Source organism: Salvelinus fontinalis, chromosome 42 (genome assembly GCF_029448725.1).
Source record: "Salvelinus fontinalis isolate EN_2023a chromosome 42, ASM2944872v1, whole genome shotgun sequence".
Lineage (NCBI taxonomy): Eukaryota > Metazoa > Chordata > Actinopteri > Salmoniformes > Salmonidae > Salvelinus > Salvelinus fontinalis.
The window spans coordinates 23,368,836-23,387,100 of record NC_074706.1 but is presented as its reverse complement, the minus strand read 5'-3'; the positions used below and the strand labels follow the sequence as shown (position 1 = coordinate 23,387,100).

General features: G+C 42.9%; 1 protein-coding gene across 3 annotated transcripts; it reads right to left on the bottom strand.

Moving 5' to 3' along the window:
- Positions 1 to 4,020: 4,020 nt before the first annotated feature.
- On the bottom strand, positions 4,021 to 17,185 carry LOC129841197 (zinc finger protein with KRAB and SCAN domains 8-like). Of its 3 annotated transcripts, none has more exons than XR_008757288.1 (4): positions 16,446 to 17,185; positions 8,331 to 8,419; positions 4,789 to 8,104; positions 4,021 to 4,482 (listed from the first exon to the last, which is right to left on the bottom strand). XR_008757288.1 is itself a non-coding variant. In XM_055909356.1 (3 exons), exons 1-3 carry the CDS (start codon positions 16,726 to 16,728, stop codon positions 6,800 to 6,802), a joined length of 1,677 nt encoding a protein of 558 aa, XP_055765331.1. In that variant the 5' UTR covers positions 16,729 to 17,185; the 3' UTR covers positions 4,021 to 6,799. The 3 variants fall into 3 exon arrangements, 1 of the variants encoding a protein (XP_055765331.1); XR_008757289.1 differs by having other exon boundaries at positions 4,021 to 5,243; positions 5,583 to 8,104; XM_055909356.1 differs by having other exon boundaries at positions 4,021 to 8,104.
- Positions 17,186 to 18,265: the final 1,080 nt, after the last annotated feature.

The following is an 18,265-nucleotide window of genomic DNA, read 5'->3' as shown; positions in this document are numbered from 1 at the left end:
TCCTGTTGATGTAGATAGAGGGGTGCACCCTCTGCTGTTTCCTGAAGTCCACAATAATCTAATTTGTTTTGTTGACGTTGAGTGAGAGGTTGTTTTCCAGGCACCACACTCCCAGAGCCCTCACCTCCTCCCTGTAGGCTGTCTCCTCATCATTGGTAATCAAGCCTGCTACTGCTGTGTCGTCTGCAAACTTGACGATTGAGTTGGAGGTGTGCTTGGCCACGCAGTCATGGGTGAACAGGGAGTACAGGAGGGGGGCTGAGCTCGCACCCTTGTGGGGCCCCAGTGTTGAGGATCAGCAGAGTGGAGGTGATGTTTCCTACCTTTACCACCTGGGGGGCGGCCCGTCAGGAAGTCCAGGACCCAGTTGCACAGGGCGGGGTTCAGACCCAGGGCCTTGAGCTTAATGATGAGCTTGGAGGGTACTAGGGTGTTGAATGCTGAGCTATAGTCAATAAACAGTATTCTTACATAGGTATTCCTCTTGTGCAGAGTGATGGCGATTACATCGTCTGTAGATCTATTGGGGCGGTAAGCAAATTGAAGTGAGTCTTGGGTTGCAGGTAAGGTAAAGGTGATATGATCCTTGACTAGTCTCTCAAAGCACTTCATGATTACAGAGGTGAGTGCTACGGGGCGATAGTCATTTAGTTCAGTTACCTTAGCTTTCTTTGGAACTGGAACAATGGTGGCCATCTTGAAGTATGTGGGGACAGCAGACGGATAGGGAGAGATTGAATATGCCCGTAAATACACCAGCCAGCTGGTCTGCGCATGCTCTGAGGACGCGGCTAGGGATGCCATCTGGACTGGCAGCCTTGAGAGGGTTAACACGTTTAAATGTTTTACTCACGTCAGCCATGCAGAAGGAGAGCGCTCAGTCCTTGGTAGCGGGCCTCGTTGGTGGCACTGTGTTATTCTCAAAGCGCGCGAAGAACGTGTTTAGCCTGTCCGGAAGCAAGACGTCCGTCTCTGCGACGTGGCTGGTTTTCCTTTTGTAGTCCCTGCCACATACGTCTCATGTCTGAGCCGTTGAATTGCGTCTCCGCTTCATCTCTATACTGACGTTTGGCTTGTTTGATTGCCTTGCGGAGTGAATAACTACACTGTTTATATTCTGCCATATTACAAGTCGCCTTGTCAATGTTAAATGCGGTGAATGCTACCATCTATCCACGGTTTCTGGTTAGGGTAGGTTTTAATAGTCAGTGGGTACTACATATCCTATACACTTCCTTATGAACTCAGTCACCGTATCTGTGTATGCATCTAGATTATTTTCGCACACTACCTGGAACAAATCCCAGTGCACGTGGTCAAAACAATCCTGAAGCATGGATTCCGATTGGTCAGACTAGTGTTGAATAGTACGACGCACGGGCACATCCTGTTTGAGTCTTTGCATATAGGACGGGAGGAGCAAAATGGAACCGTGGTCAGATTTGCCGAAAGGAGGGCGGGGGAGGGCCTTGTAAGCATCCCGGAAGTATTAATAGCAATGGTCGAGAGTCTTAGTGGGACAGTCAATATGTTGATAGAATTTTGGCAGCCTTGTCCTCAGATTTGCTTTGTTAAAATCCCCAGCTACAATAAATGCAGTCTCAGGATATGTGGTTTCCAGTTTGCATAAAGTCACCCTCTAAAGAGCCTTACGGTCCGCGGCGGTGGAGTTGCCGTACCAGGCTGTGATGCAGCCCGATGGTGCTCCTGGAGAACACTGAGGGCCCTCGGGGACAGGCAGAATTTCTTCAGCATCCTGAGGTTGAAGAGTCGCTGTTGTGCCTTCACTACGGTGTCTGTGTGGTTAGACCATTTCAGCTTCTCTGAGATGTGTGCGCAGAGGAATTTGAAGTTATTGACCGGCCCCATTGATGATGACGGGCGTGTCCAGCCTGGTTCCCCCTGAAGTCCACAATGATCTCCTTTGTTTTGCGAACGTTGAGGGAGAGGTTGTTTACCTGGCACCACTCCGTCAGAGTGCCTACCTCCTCTCTGTATGCTCGTCGTTGATCAGGCCTACTACTGTCATGTCATCAGCTAACTTGATGGAGTTGGAACTGTGTCAGTCCATGCAGTAGGGGACTAAGGACACCCTTGTGCGGCCCCTGTTTTGAGGATCAGTGGCAAGGAGCTAATGTTGCCTAACTTCATCACCTGGGGGCGGCCTGTCAGGATGTCCAGGACCCAGGTCCATATGGAGGAGTTCAGACCCAGGGCAGTGAGATTTTTAATGAGCTTATTGGCACTATGGTATTGAAGGCTGAGCGTTAGTCAGTCGATGAACAGCATCCTCACATATGCATTCCTTTTGTCAAGGTGGGTAAGGGCAGTGTGCAGTGCAATGGCGATTACGTCCTCCCTGGATCTGTCAGGGCGGTAGGCAAGCAAATTGGAGGTTGAGTGTGTCGGGGAGGGAGGAGGTGATGTGGTCTTTCAGTTGTTACTTTCCCTTTCTTGGGCATGGGGATGATAGTGGACACATTGAAGCAGGTATAGAGGCCTGTATCATTGGTTGACGTGAAAAAACAAACAATGGCGGCGGCAAAACTACCCACCGTCGGATTAACAAAGATGTATAGAGGTCTGAGTTAGAGATTGAAAATGTCAGCAAACACAACAGCTGGTCTGCACATGCTCTGGGCACGGCTAGAGATGCTGTCTGGGCCGGCAGCAATGCGAGGGTTAACACGTTTTGAAGGACTTACATACATACTCAGTGGAGACTGTGTGTGTTGCCTACGTTGTCATCGGGGGCTCTCCTCAACAGCTCATTTTGCTCAAATCTTGAGAAAAGGGTCTTTAGCTCGTCCGGTAGGGTGGCGTTGGTGACCGGCTTTCTTTTTGTAATCCGGAGACCCTTCCACATACGCCTCATGTCCGACCCACTGAATTGCTCCTGTACTTGTTTCGCCATCTTGATCAATCTGTACTGTTAAACCAAACTATTGTTTTTTTTAAATCAATCGACGATTGTGCACCCCAATACATATAAGACATGCTTTTGAGTTATGTACCCAGTAGGTCCCTCACATTCTCTGGCACTGGCCTTTTTTAACTATCCAAAGCCTAGGACTGAGAGGCAGCCTTTAGTTCTATGCCCCCCTGCCTCTGGAATAGCCTGCCAGAGAACCCGAAGGCGGCCGAAACTGTGGACATATTTAAGAGATCTTAAAACACACCTTTTTAGCTTTGCTTTTCCTTAGGGTGCTTTTTAGTCGTTTAGTTGTTATCCTCATGTTTGTTGTGTAGTAAATATTTCAGTTTTCATTTTCATAGTTTTAGTTTTTTCCTGTGAAGCTCAGTGCATCGCATTCATGTCTGAAATCTGCTATATAAATAAAGCTTGATTTGATTCTAAAAGTCAAAAGTATTCCCACAGAACAATGAGACAGATATTTCACTGGATGTCTAAATGTGAAGCATCCACTTATAGTGAGAGAAGATGGATTTTGTCTGACGTTCTGCAAAATGTTCTCATCTATGAAACATTTGATCTCAATACAGTTTTCTGTTCCCAAAACTAGAATCTGTTACGAACATAGTGGACTTAAGTATTGTAGCTGTTACCCTTTGCCAAAGTGTTAAAAATGTCATCGTTGAGGAGTGCAAGGTCAAATGGAGTTATTGCATGCGCACTTCAGAGTAGGCGTTCCCTAACGGTAATATGCAAATACATGCTGAACGCGCCTCTCCTTGCTTGTTCTGCCCACTGACTCATTTCTTTCCATTGGAAATGACAGGCTGTGGTTTATCTTGGGTTAGTTATAAACATTTTTGGTAATCCGACGGTGGGTAGTGTTGCCGTCGCCATTCACTTCCGTAAGTTTACTCAAAAGATGAGTGAACCATCCCTTCACCTTGTTTTGGTATAACATCTTTGGTCTGACAGACGTTTATAATGCATTGTATGACATCAACAAACATGGCTTAGCATTAGCTCATCAGTACAACCTTCAAAAAAGTATTTTACACGCGTGTCCATTACAATTTATGCAAGAATCGAATGCATGATGTCACCAGTAAATGTATTAATTATTACCACACAAACCATTTATTGATGCACGTGCCAGCAGTCAATCACGTAACCTCTGACACTCACTCAGCCATTCAGTCTTGTTTATGTATGTAGCTAGTGGGCTAAGCTGTAGCATTAGCAATATCTTTCAAAAGGAGACAACTCACAAATGTGGAAATTCTGACAGTAAAAGTCAGAAATCAGATTTTGATGGTGAGGGTCTGCTTCCCATCCTTGTGGCCATTAACCCTAAATCTGAGGACCCCTTGCTCACCGACAAAGTCCCATGCCCCTCTGAAGATGCTGGTGGTGATGGAGGCAGACCGACGAAGATAAAGTACAAGAGGTCTGTGGTAGCTGGAAGGCCGCGAGCCATTTCACCACTCCTGGCACTGCTGTTTGATGACCTTCATGTCCTCTCCACTGTCTATACAGCGGCCTTGTCGGCCACAGGGAAGGTGGACCACCTGATGGGAGAGAGTAAGATCAAACCAGACTGAGCTTGACTAACCTCAAAATGGGGGCAGTGGATAAGACAGACATGATAATCAGCTTTGTGGAATGCGCTCAGGAGACTACCAAGTGGTATAAGATCTTTTTCCATCTGATTGACACTGCTGTCCTCAATGGCCACACAGTTCACCACCAGATAACAGGTGAGATTATTGAACAAGTTTTTTTTTGTAATGGACATAGTTCAGTTCTAAAATTAAAGTGACTCTCTCACCCACCTCTCCACTCCCTCATCCTCCATAGGTGAGGTAATTACCTACCAAAAGTACAGAGAGAACCTCCACTGGGGGCTGTCCTGCTGCAGACAAGGCATTCTTTCAAACTGCTGCTCAAGACAGTCGCACACGGAGGCACTGCAAATCTGACTGGCACCATGAGAAGGAAGCAGAGGTTGTTGACAAAGTACACGTGTTCAGCTTGTGTCGCACCATGCTTTGGAGAGTACCATACACTCAAGCACATTTGCTGCAATTACTAGCTGACATGCCATGATACTATGACTTTAGGGGTGGATTCGTGGGAATGCAGTTCAAATCACGACATGAATATTTAAATATGGGTTATGCATATTAATAAGTTGTCAGTCTTTTCTTGCTGTTTTTCCCCCAAGTAAAACTGTAAAGGAGTGTCTGTTTAAAACGGTATGTTGCTGGCCTTAATCGTCAGCAAGAAAGTTCCAGTTATGATGTTGGCAAATAATGTTTGTGTGTGGTTTCTGAAAGCACAGAATAAAGAGGAATTATTACTAATTACAATACAGCATCAGGATATAGCAATAAAACAAATTAAAGTAGTAACATAACCCTGCTATAAAAGTAATAAATTGCATTGACAAAATCACATATGAATAACAGTAACTGTTGCGCTCCACAAGGAGGCAGGGCCCAGCAGAGCTAAAATAGACAGGCCATGAGGCCAGGGCAGCTTCAAAAGATACAACACAAGCTAATACTTCTCTGTAAAACACACGTAAGAGACATATATATATATACGGTGTGCTACAGTAGAAATGACATAACACGATACACAACCTATAATGTAATAAGTCACTTACTTTGATAGAAACGCACACATGTCCAACGTTATTATTTGTAAGGAAAACAACAATGAAGGTAATTCAGGCATCAGGAGGAAAAAGTTAGCATTTCTCTTCTGATCGGAGATGCTCAAATGTCTGCATACGTGACCGGGGGAAACACTGGGGAAGTGCTTGGCCTCTCATTGAAGAGAGAAGTTTGTCCGGGTTCATCGTAGTGCATCAAACGTAAATTCTCCACAGTGAAATGGGATACTTTATGTGAATTAATAAGGAATTGGAACACACCTGAATTCAAACTGTTTGAAAATAATTTGAAATTGACCAGTTGAAACAGCCTATAGATAATTAGCAGGCAGCGTGGGTTAACTGTCCTGTTGCATAACAATCACATTTTGGAACACCAATTACGTTTCCATCCAAAAATGTGTCTTTTTTTTTTTTTAAATGCCGACAGATCATTTGTTCCTTCGACATGGAGGGATCTTTGTGTCGGTAAAATTAATAACACGGGAAATGCCGGTGAAAACGCCTTTATGTGCAAATATTGATATAATAACCACCATATCTAAGTAACTTTGGAGTCACGCATGATATGGTGTATGGTCCTCCCACTACGACTTGAGAAACCATGCAGTTTATTAGGCTTCAGATGAAATATGTTGTGAAAGTGCATGGTGATGAGCTTGATGCTGCTTTCCAATAAATACAGAGGGTCTTATTCTGTGACATGATGATCGATAATTGACTCCCGTTTGACAAATATATTTGCTGTTATCCATAATAATCTCATGTAGACTAGACAAGCCACAGCCTACCCGTATTGTATCTGCGAGCTGTTGGCTAAAGTGCAAGTGCCAAGACCAGATTAGACACATTTGCTATTTAACACAACAGTTTATGACAAAACTATCAGAGTTGAAAATGCGACGGAAACACATTGATCTTTATATTTTTATTAGGTACATGAAAACTTTAATCGAAAAAGTAAATTTTGGGTGCACTACGTCATCACGCACTGATTTGATGGAAACATTTCTGGTGGGAATATGTGCACATTGTTTTTATGCAGATTTGAGAATATTCGCATGAAAATCTGTTGCCAATTGGTATGGAAACCTAGCTAGTGAGTGCATTCTGACATCACGCGCATAACAAAAAAAAACTCACGCTGGGGGGTTAATGCAGGGTTTGATCTAAATGTCAGAAGCTATCGAGTGAAATTATTTTCTAATTTACAGAGTGGAATGGTTTTTCTGCTGGTGTATCCTGAGGTAGCTCCTCTCTGAGAACCTCTTCCCGCAATGCCTACAGGCGAACGGCCTCTCTCCCGTGTGGACCTTCAAGTGCATCTTCAGGTTGCCAGCCAGGGCGAAGCGCATGTGACACTGGGTACAACTGTAGGGTTTCTCCCCTGTGTGGACCCTCTGGTGCCTCTTCAGGTCACCAGCCTGAGAGAACCTCTTCTCACACTGGGGGCAGCTGAAGGGTTTCTCCCCTGTGTGGACCCTCTGGTGCCTCTTCAGGTCACCAGCCTGGGCGAAGCTCATGTGACACTGGGTACAGCTGAAGGGTTTCACCCCTGTGTGGACTCTCTGGTGGATCTCCACTTTCTGGGGGCAGCTGAAGCCTTTGTTACAGAACATGCAGAGGAACCGTTTCTCTTTACTATTGCCTGATGTTGCTCCCCCTCCCCGAGCCTTGGCCCTTTGGTCATTTGAGTTCAATACCTGATCGAAAAGAACGCAGCCTTGTGAATCGGAAGGTGTCGTTGATGTGGACACTGGGTCGCGATCCCTGAATGCATGTAAAGGGGAGTGGGTGGCGCCATTTAGATTTGTCTCTAAGCTTCCCCTGTAATCTAAGAAAACTCTGCCCTGTGAGTGTCCGTCTCCTAGGAGACGATCTGCATTCCAGGTGGGAGGAGCGTCACCCTCCACTTTCACAGTCACCTCATCTACCACTATAGCCTCCCCTTTCTTATCTTGGCTCCCTTCAGAGTATACACTACTACTGTACCGGTTCCATTCCGCTCTAGACAGATCAGTCTGTGTCTCTAAACCCAAGGGCATGTTGCCAGGGCCCATCTCTGTAGTGTAAAAACAAGACGGATCATTGACAGTCTCTGACGCATCACCCAAGTCCAGATGGGAATGAACCGTCCTCGGGCTTGGGTTACCGTAAAGTAAATACTCTGAGCCGGGAGCAGGACAGCCCAATGGCCCCTGCCCCAGTCTCTCTGGGTCTGATCTGTGGTCAGATCCTGTGTGTAAGAGCCTTTGTGTTACAGTTAAAGTCTCGGTGTCTGTCTCTGACTTGAGGACGGCGTTCGGCACTCCACTGACCTCCGTGATTCTGCGTTGGGTCCTGGGCTGGGGCGCGGCAGCAGTCGCAAGGTCCTCTGTGGCTACAGGTGGCGCCACTCCAGCCACTTCTCCAGTCTGAATGTCTCTGCTGTGCTGTGGGTCCTCCTCTCCTTCAGTTCTCTCCTGCTTGACCAGAGACAATCCTTCAGGACCTGCAGCCTCTGCATCTGCAGACTGACACAAGAAGAGAGGAGGTTATTACCGGTACATGAGTAGAATTGGATAACAATGTCTTGGGAAGTCTAACAAGCTCCCCTATGGCAGAAAAATAAGCATGTACATGTAAGCAAGTGAATAGGTGAGGGGAGCCTTTCTGAAATAAACAGGCCACATTTGATGAACTGCGATTTTTTTTATGTCACACTATGACAATAACTTGCTGGGTTGAGGTTCCACTCGCCTCAATTGCTATGCTTTGGTCATCTCTCCACACATTATGTCCCGCTGGCTTCACAAAGCTCCTGTCGCCTCCAGTGAGATATCCTTCACCTGAGAGTGATTGGGGGAAAGGGGTGGTTAGGTTAGGTAATGCTCACGCTATATTGTACACTATTGACAGACGCCGTGCCGAATACCCATACTTGCGTCCTAAATAGTAGGCCGTTTGAGTAATGCAAAAATAGAACGTTTTAAATTATGTGAATTTTCTAAAATCGAGTATGCTTTAAATGCCAGGATGTTATACTCATTTCGGCTCTTCATCTTGTAGAATTCGTTGCACACCTTTCAGGAATTTTACAGCCACAATGCATTGGAAGAGGGGGAATAGTGAAGCTTCTGCGGTGGTGTTCAAATATAAGTAGTTTTTGTTTTCCTTGAAATGATTACGAATGTATCATCGTAATGTTACATCTTTGAAAACAGATCTGCTGTCTGCTGTGCCTTTCAATAGCGTGTGACTGCGATCCGCAATTCGGGGCGTTCCTGCATGTGGGCATTGCAGGAACCCCCTCCTCCCCTCCCTAGAGCATCCCATTGGTTCCTGCATGAACGCCCCCCCATCGAGCATCCCATTGATATTCTGGATTTTCCCTGATTTGTTTATGTAATTAAAATGTGGGTCAAAAGGGAAATAAATGTATATCTGAGTTTTCACACTGTCTACCAATGTCCTAGCTAGCTACCGTTATCACCCCCATCTCCTGTACACCGGAGTCCTCCTTGCTAGCTAGCTAACTCTGAAGTTTCTAAAACTGTTTGAATGATGTCTGTGAGTATAACAAAACTCATATGGCAGGCAAAAACATGAGAAAAAAATCCAACCAGGAAGTGGGAAATCTGATGTTTTCAAGTCTTTGCCTATCCAATATACAGTAGAAATTTGGTCTGATTGCACTTCCTAAGGCTTCCACTAGATGTCAACAGTCTTTAGAACCTTGTTTCAGGCTTCTACTGTGAAGGGGGAGAGAATAAGAGCTGTTTGAGTCAGGTGTCTGGCAGAATGCCATGAGCTTAGTCAGGCGCGCGCCCATGAGAGCTAGCTGCGTTCCTTTTCCTTTCTAAAGACAAAGGAATTGTCCGGTTGAAACATTATTGAAGGTTTATGTTAAAAACATCATAAAGATTGATTCTATACATCGTTTGACATGTTTCTACGAACTGTAATATAACTTTTTTGACTTTTCGTCTGGACTAAGGGTGCCTGCGCTTCATGAATTTGGATTTGTGAACTAAACGTGCAAACAAAAAGGAGGTATTTGGACATAAATGATGGACTTTATCGAACAAAACAAACATTTATTGTGGAACTGGGATTCCTGGGAGTGCATTCTGATGAAGATCAAAGGTAAGTGAATATTTATAATGCTATTTCTGACTTCTGTTGACTCCACAAAATGGCAGGTATCTGTATGGCTTGTTTTGGTGTCTGAGCGCTGTACTCATATTATTGCATGGTGTGCTTTTTCCGTAAAGCTTTTTTGAAATCTGACACAGAGGTTGCATTAAGGAGAAGTATATCTTTAACAGAACTGCAAGAAAACCGCGCTGGACAGGCCGGGGCGAATGCCCTGTCTACCGGTGTACTAGCTAGCTACTAGAAGTTATAACTGTTTAGAACAGTAACGTTACCTACAGGGTTACTTGCTTGCTGTTGAGCAACAACTTCATATTTAACATTAGCCTAGTTAGCTACTTGTTGTAAATACCAGGCCTGTGTTCAAACTGTTGCCGGGTCTGATGACAATACCAAACTTTTAATTCAGTGGCAAACACAGCAACTTGATAAAGTATGTAGCAGTCTAGCTACAGTTGAAGTCGGAAGTTTACATACACTTACATTGGAGTCAAACTAATTTTTCAACCACTCCACAAATTTCTTGTTACATGGTTAGGACATCTACTTTGTGCATGACAAGTCATTTTTCCAACAATTTTTTACAGACAGATTATTTCACTTGAAATTCACTGCATCACAATTCCAGTGGGTCAGAAGTTTACATACACTAAAGTTGACTGTGCCTTTAAACAGCTTGGAAAATTCAAACTCAGTGCCTCTTTGCTTGACATCATGGGAAAATCAAAAGACAACATTTTAGACCACAAGTCTGATTCATCCTTGGGAGCAATTTCCAAACGCCTGAAGGTACCTCGTTCATCTGTACAAACAATAGTACGCAAGTATAAACACCATGGGACCACGCAGCCATCATACCGCTCAGGAAGGAGACTCGTTCTGTCTCCTAGAGATTAATACACTTTAGTGCGAAAAGTGCGAATCAATCCCAGAACAACAGCAAAGGACCTTGTGAAGATACTGGAGGAAACAGGTACAAAAGTATCTATATCCACAGTCAAATGAGTCCTACATCGACATAATCTGAAAGGGCGCTCAGCAAGGAAGAGGCAACTGCTCCAAAACTGCCATAAAAAAGCCAGACTACGGTTTGAAACTGCACATGGGGCCAAAGATCGTACTTTTTGGAGAAATGTCCTCTGGTCTGATGAAACAAAAATAGAACTGTTTGGCCATAATGACCATCGTTATGTTTGGAAGAAAAAGGGGAACACCATCCCAATCGTGAAGCACGGGGGTGTCTGCATCATGTTGTGGGGGTGCTTTGCTGCAAGAGGGACTGGTGCACTTCACAAAATAGATGGCATCATGAGGTAGGAAAATGATGTGCATATATTAAAGCAACATCTCAAGACATCATTCAGGGAGTTAAAGCTTGGTCGTAAATGGGTCTTCCAAATGGACAATGACCCCAAGCAAACTTCCAAAGTTGTGGCAAAATGGCTTAAGGACAACAAAGTCAAGGTATTGGAGTGGCCATCACAAAGCCCTGACCTCAATCCTATAGAAAATTTGTGGGCTGAACTGAAAAAGCGTGTGCGAGCAAGGAGGCCTACAAACCTGACTCAGTTACACCAGCTCTGTCAGAAGGAATGGGCCAAAATTCACCCAACTTGTGGAAGGCTACCCAAAACTAAACAATAAAGGCAATGCTACCAAATAATAATTGAGTGTATGTAAACTTCTGACCGACTGGGAATGTGATGAAAGAAATAAAAGCTGAAATAAATCATTCTCTCTTCTATTATTCTGACATTTAACATTCTTAAAATAAAGTGGTGATCCTACTGACCTAAGACAGGGAATTTTTACTGGGATTAAATGTCAGGAATTGTGAAAAACTGAGTTTAAATGTATTTGGCTAAAGTGTATGTAAACTTCCGACTAACTATCTACAGAAAGTTCACAGCTCTACTTTGCTCATGTTTTGATTAATGTTTTACTTCATCTTATAACTTTTCAGGATCTATGGGCAGGATCACCTGCATGAGCTGGAGGGGCAGTCATCACCTGCATGGTTGAAGAAATCAAAAGTTGGTACAGGTACCCCTGTCCTCTGAAAGCAACAACACTTTTCCATCTATTACACCGGTCAAAAGTTTTAGAACACCTACTCATTCAAGGGTTTTTCTTTATATTTTTTTTTACTATTTTCTACATTGTAGAATAATAGTGAAGACATCAAAACTATGAAAAAACACATATGGAATCATGTAGTAACCAAAAAAGGTGTTAAAATATATTTTGATTTGTTTACATTTGAGATTCTTCAAAATAGCCACCCTTTGCCTTGACAGCTTTGCACACTCTTGGCATTCTCTCAACCAGCTTCATGGGGTAGTCACCTGGAAGGCATTTCAATTAACAGGTGTGCCTTGTTAAAAGTTAATTTGTGGAATTTCTTTACTTCTTAAGCGTTTGAGCCAATCAGTTGTGTTGTGACCAGGTAGGGGTGATATACAGAACATAGCCCTATTTGGTAAAAGACCAAGTCCATATTATGGCAAGAACAGCTCAAATAAGCAAAGAGAAATGACAGTCTATCATTACTTTAAGACATGAAGGTCAGACAATACGGAACATTTCAAGAACTTTGAAAGTTTCTTCAAGTGCAGTCGCAAATACCATCAAGCGCCATGATGAAACTGGCTCTCATGAGGACCGCCACAGGAATGGAAGACCCATAGTTACCTCTCCTGCAGAGGACAAGTTCATTAGAGTTACCAGCCTCAGAAATTGCAGCCCAAATAAATGCTTCACAGAGTTCAAGTAACAGACACATCTCATCATCAACTGTCCAGAGGAGAGCGTGTGAATCAGGCCTTCATGGTCAAATTGCTGCAAATAAACCACTACTAAAGGACCAATAAGAAGAAGAGATTTGCTTGGGCCAAGAAACACGAGTAATGGACATTAGACCGGTGGAAATGTGTCCTTTGGTCTGGAGTCCAAATGTGATTTTTGGTTCCAACCGCCGTGTCTTTGTGCTACGCGGTGTGGGTGAACGGTTGATCTCTGGATGTGTATTTCCCACCGTAAAGTATGGAGGAGGAGGTGTTATGGTGTGGGGGTGCTTTGCTGGTGACACTGTGTGTGATTTATTTAGAATTCAAGGCACACTTAACCAGCATGGCTACCACTGCATTCTGCAGCGATATGCCATCCCATGTGGTTTGGGCTTAGTGGGACTATCATTTCTTTTTCAACAGGACAAGGGCCCAACATACCTCCAGGCTGTGTAAGTGCTATTTTACCATGAAGGAGAGTGATGGAGTGCTGCATCAGATGACCTGGCCTCCACAATCCCCTGACCTCAACCAAATTGAGATTGTTTGGAATGAGTCGGACCGCAGAGTGAATGAAAAGCAGCCAACAAGTGCTCAGCATGTGGGAACTCCAAGACTGTTGGAAAAACATTCCAAGGGAAAGCTGGTTGAGAGAATGCCAAGAGTGTGCAAAGCTGTCATCAAGGCAAAGGGTGGCTTCTTAGAAGAATATAAAATATGTTGATTTGTTTAACACTTTTTTGGTTACTACATGATTCCATGTGTTATTTCATAGTTTGTCTTCACTACTATTCTACAATGTAGAAAATAGTAAAAAGAAAAACCCTTGAATGAGTAAGTGTTCTAAAAACTTTTTACCGATAGTGTAAATGTGAAGACATACATGTTAGAAAGGTGGAAGTATTACAGAGAAATGTATTGCAATTAGCACAATCATTTACAGGGCTTTATATGTAGTATATTTGATGCTGAAATCTATCCTTTTCCATATTTTTCCAGGAATATGGAGTCCGTGCTGACTCGGGAGGACACAGCCGCATCCTGGAAGTGGTATTCGGTGATGGATTTGGTGCTAGGGTGTTGCCACTCCATCACCCTACCGGTTATCATCTCCTCATCCTCCCTAGGTGTAGCTGTGGGCTCCAGATGTGGATGCTGGAGAAAGTATGGCCATTAATAAGATGTAGTTTTAGGTATTTTGTTTCATAGCTATTATTTATTAATTTTGTACTGTTTTTGGTGAGATTTTTTTTTTTTACCCAACATGGATCTCTTCTCATTGAAGTGTTTCTTGTTTATAAGAAAATATTTGTACATCGACTGTTGGTGTGTTTTACTTTCAACATACTTTTTTTTTTTATACACTCGCACATCTGAGCCATTTTGTTGCAGGTGCATGGTAAACAGTTGATACGTTTAAAAAAATAGAAACCCACGCACACTTGCTAGTATCACCTTTTTTTTTTATTGAAGAGTGCGTGTCGGGTTCTTGGCCTTTCATCAGCTTTTTGCTCTACTAAACTAAATACAATATCTTTGGTAGAATAATAATTAATTTAATTTCTATAGCTCTCTTCATTACAATCTCAAAGTTCATCAAAAGCAAAAAAACGTAATACATCGTCATAAGTAGCCTAGCGATAGTTGCCTAGGTCATTCCAATGGAGGCCAAGTCTTTGAGTGCATGCTACTTATCTAGCTAACATTAGCCCAAAACATCAACACTCCGCTATAGTGAAAGGGCTTCTTCTTTTGTGTTTTCACTTTGTGAAACAAAAGGGGAAAGAGAACCACCCTTCTGATTGCCCTACACTCATTAAAACCCACAACCCCATTCCACTACTTTGACCCTATTGTCTCCTACACCAGGCCGACACCCTGTAACTCTTATTTTTTTACCAGTCTGACCTCGTTTTTTTTTACAAGTTTCCAGTTGTCTTGAACGCACCAAAAGTAGTAAGTTTCAGCCATGGCATACTGAATATTTTTTACTAAACAGTGCGTGCTTAATACTAAGACGATAAGTACATACTATGCAGTTTAAGTATGTAATATGCTATTATTCAGACACGCCCAGAGTCTACAATTGACAAGGATGTAAGGTAATACTTCTTAACATAACTTCTTGATATACTATTTATTTATTGATTGATTGTATTCCATGCATCACATTTTTTTTATTGAGTATGACAATAAGAAATTCAGTAAATCAAGAATCTGGTTAGAATATGATACTGGTTGTGTCATCTGGCTTGTCTACAACTTAAACGGCATACTGTGTACTAATCATACTACATTCTATTTAGAACTACTAAGTAAAAACGAATGCAGTAAGCAACAAATACCAACATACTAGGCTCATCTATAATGAGAATGTGTCATCTAATACGCAATTGCGCTATTTCCCACCATTTGTTCATTTCGGTAGCACATTCCCATTTTTAAAACTGCAACATGTAACTTTTTGTGGACTGACAAAATTCACATAGAAATGTGTTATAGATCTGTCACTCATTGAAAGCAAGTCTAAGAAGCGGTAGATCTGTTTTATGTGTGCCATTTCTATGCTTCCCATTCTTAAGTTTAGTTTTTACGTCTTTTGCTTTAAACAGCTGAAAATACAATATTTTTGGTTATGGAAAATATATTTAACCTCGGTTTAGATGTTACAATGATTCTCTACACAATGAATGCTTGTTTTGTAACAAACTGAAATTGGGCGAACTATTAGAATTTTAGCAACCAGGAAATGGTGGAAGGATTTCTGCATATTGCACCTTTAATTATCAGCATATGTCAAACACATGGGAGTCTTCCACAAAAGTCTGCAGTGAATTCTACTAGATGAAATGGCGACATGAGTATAACATACTAGCATTTGCTGTCCAGTGTACCTCAGTTGGTAGAACATGGCACTTGTAACGCCAGGGTTTTGGGTTGGATTCCCACGGGCGTCCAGTACAAAAAAAAGTATGAATAAGTATGCACTCACTACTGTAAATCGTCAACAAAATGGTACATTTAAATCAAACTCGATTTTTGAAAATGTACATACTTAAAACGTTCTGTTTCCTCATACCTAAAATGACTATTCTGACATGGTCTTTGTGGAAGAGGATTTTGTTCTTAATTGACCTGCCTGGTCAAATAATAGCGATTTTTTTTTTTTTTGCAAGATTGCAAGGGGAACTATTGCACCTATGTGGAATTTGTGGATTGCCTTCAAAATAAAAAATTGAAAGTGACGGAAACGGATACATACATAAGAATCATGCCATATTTGGACTAGCTATTGCTGAACAAGATTGGAATGTCATATAAATTAAACAAAAGACAATAATAAAAAAAATTACATCACTATGGATGTATTAGACTTGAATTGCATTGGGGGCATAATTATATGCACTGTACAGCCTTACCTATGGATTCTGGGTCCATGAAATGGAGAATCAGCCCACTCAGTGATGCCCACATAACATAACTGAAGACTTTACACACATATTAGTGTCATAGATTTTATTGCGAGACTTCGAAACCACTGAAATGAGCCACATTGCAATATAAAATGTCAATACGTACAATAGGCTTTATAGTGAGGTGTTTGTGTTAAAATAACAAATTATTGTATTTAGTTGAATTTGACATTCTGACTTTGTCAGAAGAAAAAAAACATTGTAGCATGATCTATTCCAAATATGCCATGACTCCATGATTTTAACCATTTGCATCACTTTCAATGGTGGAATTTTACTTTGAAGGCGAAATTAAAGTTCCACTCGTGTGGCTAATCCTTATTGTGGCTAGCTTAACAAAGGTCAGTATTGCGTACTATTCAAAAACTAACCAAGACACAATTCTGAGTAACACATCTGAACACGTATGCAGAGGAGAACGGTGCAACAGCCCCGCAGCCTCCACCTTCTGCAAATTGTACCTCTTGCCATTCCGCTGTTTCGGTCGTGAATCTTGACACTACTGGGACGACTGGCGAGGACGCGCTCTCGTATTGTCCTCTCTGCGCGTTCCCGTGCCACCTTCAGTTCCAGTAGCTGTAGTTTCCTCCGCAATCCCCTGTTTTCTTTCTGGCTTTGAGTTATTTCCAAACGAAACACTGCATAGTCGTCATCTACGAGTTTACAGATCTCTGACACGGCTGCATTCGCTAGCACCTCCATAATGGAGGCTATTTGAGTGTGAAAAACCATACCGTTAGCCATCGTTAGGTTAGCAGCTAGCTAGCGTTACCTAGAATAAACCAAGTTTCGTCTCCAACGCGAAGTAAAGACTACCTGAGGTACGTTTATGATGCTCGTATGTATTTTGAGTTCCAAAGTGTTAATAAAGGTCTAAATAACAACAAAAACGCTAACGTGGAAATTGTATTTGTTCACTACACTACTTCTGTTTCTTCGGTATCATGGTGTTCGCACATTGTTTGTGCATGACGCCACCTACTGTGCGGGAGTGTGGGCGATCACGTTAAATTGAGTGATACAAAAAGGAAGAAGGAAAGGGAAAATTGTACCATCAAACTAACTCTTCACCTATATACCACTATTTCATTAAAAAAACACCACCACTAAGTCCACTACGTTGACCCTCACTGATCCTACACCAGGCCTACTATTTCATTCAACACACCTTGTAACTCTCCTGCAGTAAAACCTTGTACACCCAAGTACTTCTTTGCAGCTGCCACCACATCTATTTTCTGTGGTACAGTTGATAACCATGGCTATGAATGCTAAGTAGCCAACCTTACTGAAGCACAAATGTGTATCACTCTATATTACTACTCACCCTTGACCCATCATCCTCTACTCTCTTCATTGCCTCAGCATACGACACCTTCTGTTCTACTCTGACAACCTCAACCAGTCTCTCTCGCACTAAGGCACTTCTGATCCCCAGCAACATGGGAACCCCCATAATTGATACTAACATTCCTTCGGCCCATGCCCTCCTGCTCACTTCTCGGAAATCTACCTCCTACACACTGCTGCTGCAACATGACCATAAGCTTGGCATCTGAAACACTTTAGTGGGTTCGGCTCAAAAGCTCTCACGGGATAACTGACATATTCTAACATGACTTTGTTAGGTAAAGACTCAAAAGGACAGACAGTGTCAGCGTAGCACCAAACGGCGGGCGTCACAGACAAAGGGAATCTTCCATTTCAGTTTCTCCACCTCAACACTTAATGCCACCCCAGTAATAACTCCTTTCAAAGGCACCCTGCTCCAGAGAGCAAATCAAGTCACGGGTCTTGTCCCGAGGTGCGTTCTGCGAAGTGCCCTCTTCCTCAGAAAGGGAAGAAACACTGAAAATCATTAAGTCTTCCGGCGCCGAGCGAGATGGCTGCCTCGCTTCGCGTTCCTTGGAAAATATGCAGTATTTTGTTTTTCTATGTGTTATTTCTTACATTGGTACCCCGGGTGATCTTAGATTTCATTACATACAGCCGGGAGGAACTACTGAATATACGATTAACGTCAACTAACCACCGTTCCTACCAGGAATATGACTTTCCCGAAACGGATCCAGTGTCTTGCCTTCCACCCAATACAATGGACCTGATCCCAGCCGGCGAAGCTACACGACGCCGAAAAAGGGGCAAACGTAGCGGTCTCCTGGCCAGGCTTCGGAGACGAGCACATCGCGCTCCACTCCCTAGCATACTACTCGCCAATGTCCAGTCTCTTGACAATAAGGTCGATGAAATCCGAGCACGGGTAACATTCCAGAGAGACATC